The 8,931-nt window shown below is 44.5% G+C and overlaps 1 protein-coding gene and 1 non-coding gene across 3 annotated transcripts in view; one reads left to right on the top strand and one right to left on the bottom strand.

Annotated features, from left to right (window-relative positions):
* Positions 1-37: 37 nt before the first annotated feature.
* On the top strand, positions 38-109 carry trnac-gca (transfer RNA cysteine (anticodon GCA)). Its single transcript has one exon. It is a non-coding gene; the product is annotated as a tRNA-Cys (tRNA).
* A 2,655-nt stretch (positions 110-2,764) lies between these two features.
* The window catches only part of LOC133557272 (plexin domain-containing protein 1-like), a 26,686-nt gene continuing 20,519 nt past the window's right edge, over positions 2,765-8,931 (bottom strand). Inside the window, exons 4-13 of one of the 2 annotated variants that reach the window (XM_061907618.1) lie at positions 8,831-8,900; positions 7,246-7,398; positions 7,061-7,179; positions 6,897-6,996; positions 6,728-6,823; positions 6,567-6,648; positions 6,435-6,495; positions 6,249-6,369; positions 4,385-4,533; positions 2,765-4,303 (exon numbers count right to left, since the gene is read on the bottom strand). In XM_061907618.1, coding sequence (XP_061763602.1) covers positions 4,184-4,303; positions 4,385-4,533; positions 6,249-6,369; positions 6,435-6,495; positions 6,567-6,648; positions 6,728-6,823; positions 6,897-6,996; positions 7,061-7,179; positions 7,246-7,398; positions 8,831-8,900 — 1,071 coding nt within the window. In that variant the 3' untranslated portion in view covers positions 2,765-4,183. The remainder of the gene's footprint in view (positions 4,304-4,384; positions 4,534-6,248; positions 6,370-6,434; positions 6,496-6,566; positions 6,649-6,727; positions 6,824-6,896; positions 6,997-7,060; positions 7,180-7,245; positions 7,399-8,830; positions 8,901-8,931) is intronic. The other variant, XM_061907620.1, reaches the window with a different exon arrangement.

Below are 8,931 nucleotides of genomic sequence, written 5' to 3'. Positions count from 1 at the left end.
CTTTAAATACGCTATTTACCACGGCATGGATATCATCGGGGGTATAGCTCAGTGGTAGAGCATTTGACTGCAGATCAAGAGGTCCCCGGTTCAAATCCGGGTGCCCCCTCTTTTTTTTATATTATATAAAAAAGGCTCAAAAACGCAACACATACTTTTACGTAAAAATACCACTTCTGTCGTCATCATTTATATTTGTATAAATAGTATTCATTTTGTACCTTTATCTGTAAGCACTTTATTTTTAATTTGTCATAGTCTGCACCACATAAGGAACTGCTTTTATAAACAATAAAAGACTATCCTCATTTTCAAAACCATTACAATATAATTTTGTTTTTTTGTACCTTTCAGGCTTCCCTCAAGTTTGTTCCCGGGGAGCTGGAAAGGTTTCGCTCATAAAGATGTGCAAAATAAGACATTTTTATCAACAACTTTCATCTACCATGAATTGATTAACGTGGACCCCGACTTAAAGAAGTTGAAAAACTTATTGGGGTGTTACCATTTAGTGGTCAATTGTAGGGAATATGTACTGTACTGTGCAATCTACTAATAAAAGTTTCAATCAATCAGTCAAATCAACACTTTTTCAACGCCTAAATGTCCCCAGTTCAAATCTGGGTGCCCCCTCTTTTTTATTTTCTTATAAAAAAAAAAGGATCAAAACGTCACATATACTTCTTTTACGTAAAAATACCACTTCTAACTTTTTGACCGGGGGTCCACATTGGTCTTGACAAGTTTGGCCGGCATACATGAGGGGGCAGTCAGAAATAAGAAGGGGCGTCATGTGTACACACTGCTCTATTCTTCTGTGGGAATACAGAAGTCACATTGCCTTCTTACCGACCATGAGCCCTTTGAGACACTAGTGATTTAGGGCTGTATAAATAATCATTGATTGATTGATGAATTGATTAACGTGGACCCCGACTTAAACAAGTTGAAACACTTATTGGGGTGTTACCATTTAGTGCTCAATTGTACGGAATATGTACTGTACTGTGCAATCTACTCATAAAAGACTCAATCAATCAATCAATTCTTCATATAATTAACTTTTTATCTCCAGTAAAAGCCTGATTCACTGAGATCCAAAGACCACGGACTTAATAATGTGTGCAACCTGTGAAATAGTGCGTACTATTAGTGGGAGTCTGATTTACTAAGACTGTGTACAATAGAAAAGTGGTGCAGACTGAATTTTCCTTTTATTTGTTTTTACCTTCAAAAGTGCATTAGAGAGACGCTAAGGTTAAAATATATGACGATCTACATTCTTTTATATTAAGTGGTAATTATCGATTGTTTGATGACTTCTTTAAGCCTGCCAATAAATACGGTGAAACAATTTGTGCTATTTATCAGTCCCTAAGATGTCTGGTAGCCATGTAGGATTAACACGGCTAAGGTAATACAAATAATGAAAGTATATTTTGAAGATTTTTGCAGATTTGAGACACTAGATGGCAGTAGTGTGTAAGCTATTGAAGACTACACTAGGGTGGCGTTCGGGTGGCATCCTGACCAGATGCCCGAACCACCTCACCCGGCTCCTCTGGATGTGGAGGAGCAGGAGGCATTATGAATTATGCGATATATGTTGATATCGTTTTATCAGCCCAAGCCTAAGAGAGTCTGCACTAACGCCGCTCAGCACGCAAAAATGCTTACTTCAAGAAGTCTTTTTCATATTAAGAAAAAGACCAAGCGTTCTTATTGTGTCGTTCTTGTCAGTTCCCAGCAACTAGATGACTGTCAAAGTGTACCAACATGTCGGAATACCTACTCAGCCAACTACTTTCCAGTTGTGGTGATCATCAGTTTTTTCCTCCGAGTAACAGAAAATAATTGAGAAGCACTGCGTTAGACACCAGAGAGCAGTCAGGATTGTTAGTAGGGACCGAATGTCCCTTTGGGACAGAGGACCCTATTGAATTTCTATGTTGTGTTTGTTGTCTTCTCCCTGCCTTCTCTATTGGTTTGTCAGTTTCTTTCCCCAGTCTATTTGTCCCCAACAAGGCACACCTGCTGCTAATCAGTACCCACTAGCACTTAAGCTCGTCACCGCCAGCTCGTCCCTGCCGATTATTGTTTCCTGAACCCCGCACTGACATGTGCTTCTCTGATTCTGCTGCCCTGGTATGTTGCCTTCGCATATTCTGGTTAACCTTGACCTCGTTGTGTTTTGTTTCCTAGCCACCTTGTTTTAAGAGGACTCTTTTTGCTGTGCTTAGTGGGTACTGGCCATTTCTTCGCCGACCACTGAAAGATACTACTATTGTTAAAATCCTATGGTGTGCACTTTTGGCCCATCACCCTTTGTTACCATCTTGGACCAATTAAATATTTTCATTTTTGTACGCCTACCTTGCATTCATTCTATGCATCCTGGGGTCCACCCTTGAACATTGCCTAACATTCTAAGGTTTTATTATTATCATTAGGGGCCGATGTCCCTTTGGGACAGAGGACCCTAATGAATTTCTAGCGTTTTTAGGGGCCGATGTCCCTTTGGGACAGAGGACCCAATTGAATTTCTAAGGTTTTATTATTAGGGACCAATGTCCCTTTGGTACAAAGGACCCTATTGAATTTTTAGCGTTTTTAGGGGCCGATTTCCCTTTGAGACAGAGGACCCTATTGAATTTCTAAGGTTTTACTATTATTAGGGACCGATGTCCCTTTGGGACAGAGGACCCTATTGATTTTCTAAGGTTTTATTATTATTAGGGATCGATGTCCCTTTGGGACAGAGGACTCTTGAATTACTAAGGTTTTATTATTATTCTTTATTATACCTCCGCCTCTTTGAGCTGCAATTTAACCCTCTTAACATGCTTCAAAACTCACCAAATTTGACACACACATCAGGACTGGCCAAAAATTGCAATCTAATAAAAAAAACAAAAAACCCCAAAACTCAAAATTGCGCTCTAGCGCCCCCTAGGAAGAAAACACAGACAAAACTGTCTGTTACTTCCAGTAGGAATGTCGTAGAAACATGAAACGAAAACCACTACGTAGGTCTCAGTTAGACCTTTATTTGATCCACTGAGACCCCCCCCCCCCCCGGTTAAAATCAACAGGAAGTTTGCTATTCCGACTTCAATACAAAAGTTGGCAGAAAATGTTTGCTTTTTTTCAAACATTATCTCCTCTGAGGCCGTTTGTCGTTTCGGGTTCAAATAAGCACAGAAGAGAGATTGAACCCTTCTGATTAAAAGATAAAGAGAGAGTTTTAATTACTACCCCGGTTTGGATTTTATGAGCCCGCAAAGAACCATTGCGCTGCTGCTGTTGTCACAAAACGGCGGCTTTCTGCTCAGACAAAACTGTAGGACTGTCATACACGCATGAAACAAAAGCCTCAATGTTGGTCTCACTGAGACCTATATTTCATACACTGACTGCGCCCAACTAAAATCAACAGGAAGTTTGCTATTCCCACTTCAATACAACAACTGCATTACATTCATCATGCATTAGAGTCTCAAAATGGCGTCCTTATAAAATGCCCAAGCCACTTTAAGTGAAGTGAATTATATTTATATAGCGCTTTTTCTCTAGTGACTCAAAGCGCTTTACATAGTGAAACCCAATATCTAAGTTACATTCAAACCAGTGTGGGTGGCACTGGGAGCAGGTGGGTAAAGTGTCTTGCCCAAGGACACAACGGCAGTGACTAGGATGGCGGAAGCGGGAATCGAACCTGCAACCCTCAAGTTGCTGGCACGGCCGCTCTACCAACCGAGCTAAACCGCCCTCAAAGTAACAACTGTAGTTACTTTGAGACTGATGTATAACACATGTGTATACAACTTTTTCTTTGTGTAATAATCCATCCATCCATCTTCTACCACTTATCCGGGCTTGGGTCGCGGGGGCAGCAGCCCAAGCGGTCCTGTCCGTCGCTGCTTGCATCTTTAATTATTATTTACTTTTTTATTATTAAAAGACATTTGAAGAGGAAATGAGAGGCAGAAAAGAAGCAGATACATTCCCAGGATCATGAGTTATATATCATGTAGATCCTCCACATCAACAATGGGTCAGGAAGTGTACGATACAGTATGAGGGCAATGTCTACTCACTCCCTGACTTCCCTTTTCAAACACTTTTCTCCTCCGAAATGGGACAAGAGACAAAAAAGATGGCGCCCTCTGGCGCTCGGGGAAGCTCAGCAGCACTGTTCCGCCTCGATGAAGACTTCCTTTTCCTGGCCCCCGAGCTCCACCTCGCCGGACTGACACTCCTGGTTGCGGAACTTCATGGCGGGCCAGTAGCTGTTGCTGCGTCGCTGCGGCGGGCGACAGCGACGGTCAGGTGCGCGGTAGGATGGCGGCGAGACGGCCCAAAAAGGTCGAGGAGACGTACTCACCTGCATGAGGTAGAAGGGTGGTGCCAGCGCGGGGTGGGTGTTGACACAGTACACGGCCAGGAGGGTCAGTGCTACCAGCAGGACTAGAGCGGCCAGCACGCCCGCGATGATGGCCGTGGTCTCCGTTAGTCTTGAGCCCTCCCGGGGATCTGGGTTCAACGGTGCAGAGAGGAAGGTCTGCATTCTGGAAATACTTTGAATAATACTTTATTAATCCACATGCTTTTCAATTTCCGCGTGTGGATTAATAAAGTTTCTCCACTCCGTTTGAGTGCGGCTTTTGAATTTTTACCCCCTGGGGATGAACAAACTATTTCTGAGTCCGATTCTGGCTTTGATTACTCTTCACTCTGTTTGAGTGCGCCTTTTGAATTTCCGCCTGTGGATTAATAAAGTATTTTCGGATTGTGATTATTCTCCACTCCGTTGGAGTGCGCCTTTTGAATTTTTACCCCCTGGGGATTAACAAACTATTTCTGATTCTGATTCCGTTAAAGTACGCCTTTTGAAATTCCCCCTGGGGATTAATAAAATATTTCTGATTGTTAGTGTCCTGGGTCTTCCACTATGGACTGGACTGTCACACTATTATGTCAGATCCACTATGGACTGGACTCTCACAATATTATGTTAGATCCACTATGGACTGGACTCTCACATTATTAACTAGATTTACTATGGGCTGGACTCTCATACTATTATGTTAGATCCACTATGGACTGGACTCTTGCTATTATGTTAGATCCACTATGGACTGGACTCTCACACTATTATGTTAGATCCACTATGGACTGGACTCTCACACTATTATGTTAGATCCACTATGGACTGGACTCTCACACTATTATGTTAGATCCACTATGGACTGGACTCTCACACTATTATGTTAGATCCACTATGAACTGGACTCTCACATTATTAACTAGATCCACTATGGACTGGACTCTCACATTATTAACTCAATCCACTATGGACTGGACTCTCACTGTTATGTTGGATCCACTATAGACTGGACTCTCACTATTATGTTAGATCTACTATGGACTGGACTCTCACACTATTATTTTAGATCTACTATGGACTGGACTCCTACACTGTTATGTTAGATCTACTATGGACTGGACTCTCACATTATTAATTCAATCCACTATGGCATGGACTCTCAAATTATTAACTAGATTTACTATGGACTGGACTGTCACACTATTATGTTAGATCCACTATGGACTGGACTCTCACACTATTATGTTAGATCCACTATGGACTGGACTCTCACACTATTATTTTAGATCCACTATGGACTGGACTCTCACTATTAAGTTAGATCCACTATGGACTGGACTCTCACTATTATGTTAGATCCACTATGGACTGGACTTTCACAATATTAAGTTCGGTCCACTATGGACTGGACTCTCACACTATTAAGTTAGATCCACTATGGACTGGACTCTCACACTATTATATTAGATCCACTATGGACTGGACTTTCACAATATTAAGTTAGATCCACTATGGACTGGACTCTCACATTAATAACTAGATCCATTCCACATCCATTGCACCGGTCGCCCAGGGGGAGGGGGAGTCCCCACACCTGCAGTCCCCTCCAAAGTTTCTCATGGTGCTCATTGGGTTGAGTTTTTTCTTGCATGGAACCTGAGTCGAGGATGTGGTTGTGGCTTGTGCAGCCCTTTGAGACACTTGTGATTTAGGGCTATATAAGTCAACTTTGATTGATTGATTGATTGATTGACTGAGCTAAGTCCCCAGCCCGTCTGTAGTGGACAGGTTAAGAACCCCTGATGTAGTCTACACTTCCCTGGCATTGCCGCCCTCTGGTGGCCACTCTCTATTAACTCACCCCTGGTCACAGGCTCGTCCTGCAGCTCCGTGGCAAAGGAAGTTGAGGGAGAAAATGAGGAGTGGTTGTAGGACAAGGTGGAATCTTCCGGCAAGTTGTAGTCCTCACATGTGCCTTTAGCCTGAGCACAGTAAACTTCCTCAAACGGAACAGTGGTGTGCCTACGAACGAGGTCGAGTTTCTCACCTCTTCAGGACAGTTGTAATCCAACCACTCTTGCCTCAGGCGGTCGATTCCGTCGGAGCATCTGAAACCCAAAAAGTGACACGGAAAGATTCTCCTGATGCTGGAGCGACAACAACCTCTGCGAGAGTTTACCGCTGGAGCGTGTTGCACCACCCGCAGCCGCTGGTCAGGTTGGACGCCAGGCAGAGTTCGCAGGAGGTGTGTTGAGGACATGCTGCAAGGGGGGCACACAGACACGGAGACGCTGAGTGGCAAACGCCGGGACCTGAGCGCGCCGTCACGTCTCAACTCACTGGGCAGCGGCGTGAACTCGAAGGCGGATCCGTTGACGATCTTGGTGGTGTTGAGTTCCACGCGGTGATACTCGTAGATGGTCCGCTGCTTTGCGTCTTCAAGGCAAACGCATGTTTAGCGTGAGCAGCGGCTGCTTTGCAAACTGAGCGAGCGGGATGATTCCCTGACCTGCCACCTCCGCAGACGGGAGGTGCGCCATGAAGGCGTCGGACAGCCCCACCTTGACGGGATGTTCGATGGAGTTGATCCTGTCTACTGGCACCGGGATCTGGGCCGCAACACAATATGATCGCGACCGAATCGGGACAAGCGGGTGTTGAAAAGCAGCGCACCTCTCTGTAGTTGAACACCACCGTTCCATTTATGTGCAAGGCCGCCTGGAAGGTAAACGCCCCTTCGGCTTCTCGCTCCTTCAGCCGCACTTGGTCCCACTGGACCACGAACAGATTACCTGGAAACAGAATACTTGCTCAAGCCGACCCACCTTTGCGGACACGAGTTGTTTTCTTATGCTTACCGTTGTCCCAGAACCTAACGGTGTGCTTACCGTTGTCCCAGAACCTAACGGTGGAGTTTTGGGAGAAACTGGGATCGAAGTTGGCCATGAGGGGAGCGATGTACTGGGTGGCGGTCAGCATGCGGTGGGTAATCTCCCCCATGAAGATGAAGCCTGCGGAGAGAAATGACGCATCACGTTACGGCCAAAGGATGCGTCTCATGTTCTTGTTCAACTTAAAGATGCATCTGTAATCATCATAGAACAGTCAAGTGTCCAAAGATTTCATTAAGTTTTTTCCCAAACCTAACCCAACTTTTTGAACCATGTTCGAAGTGCTTTGTGGACTTGGAGAAGGCATTCGACCGTGTCCCTCGGGAAGTCCTGTGGGGAGTGCTCAGAGAGTATGGGGTATCGGACTGTCTTATTGTGGCGGTCCGCTCCCTGTACGATCAGTGCCAGGGCTTGGTCCGCATTGCCGGCAGTAAGTCGAACACATTTCCAGTGAGGGTTGGACTCCGCCAGGGCTGTCCTTTGTCACCCATTCTGTTCATAACTTTTATGGACATAATTTCTAGGCGCAGTCAAGGCGTTGAGGGGTTCCGGTTTGGTGACCGCAGGATTAGGTCTCTGATTTTTGCAGATGATGTGGTCCTGATGACTTCATCTGACCGGGATCTTCAGCTATCACTGGATCGGTTTGCAGCCGAGTGTGAAGCGACCGGAATGAGAATCAGCACCTCCAAGTCTGAGTCCGTGGTTCTCGCCCGGAAAAGGGTGGAATGCCATATCCGGGTTGGGGAGGAGACCCTGCCCCAAGTGGAGGAGTTCAAGTACCTAGGAGTCTTGTTCACAAGTGAGGGAAGAGTGGATCGTGAGATTGACAGGCGGACCGGTGCGGCTTCGCTCAAACTTACCTTTTTTGGCTTCATCCTGGTACAGTTGTGTAGCTTATTTTTCATTCTGTTTGAGGGCACCTTTTGAATTTCCGCCTGTGGACTAATAGAGTATTTCTGATTCCGATTATTCTCCACTCCGTTTGAATGCGCCTTTTGAATTCCCCCTTTGGGATTGATAAACTATTTCTGATTCTAGTATTCAAGTATTCCTGATTTTGAATCTGGTTCTGAGTATTCTCCAGTATGTTTGAGTACAGCTTTTTGAATTTCCCCCTGTGGGTTAAATTATTTTGGATTCTGATTCTGGTTCTGACTATTCTCCACTATGTTTGAGTGCGGCTTTTGAATTTCCGCCCGTGGATTAATAAAGTATTTCTGATTCCGATTATTCTCCACTCCGTTTGAGTGTGCCTTTTGAATTTCCCCCTGGGCTTATTAAGCTATTTCTGATTGTGAGTCTGATTCTGATTATTCTCCACTCCGTTTGAATGCACCTTTTGGGAATTTTCCCCTGTGTTATAATCTGATTCTGTTTATTATTTGTTTTTCACTCCATCTGAGTGCACTTGTTGCTACTCAAAAAAGTTATTTTTTTGTAGGTGTCCATCTCTGCATCAGTTTCTGATTCCGGTTTAAGCCGTCCTAACATTTTTAAAGGCTCTCTGCATGACAGAGGCGTCCATATTTAGTGTGACGATAAAACTCACCACCAGTTGCAACGATGATTTGTCTCACGTTATGTCCGTAAAAAGGGAAGTCAAAAGACAGCGCCACCATCTGGAAGAAAGCGACACATAACGTACGCATA

The sequence above is a fragment of the Nerophis ophidion genome, linkage group LG08, assembly GCF_033978795.1.
Source record: "Nerophis ophidion isolate RoL-2023_Sa linkage group LG08, RoL_Noph_v1.0, whole genome shotgun sequence".
NCBI lineage: Eukaryota > Metazoa > Chordata > Actinopteri > Syngnathiformes > Syngnathidae > Nerophis > Nerophis ophidion.
Note: the sequence above shows the minus strand (reverse complement) of the source record. Positions and strands in the feature narration are given on the sequence as shown.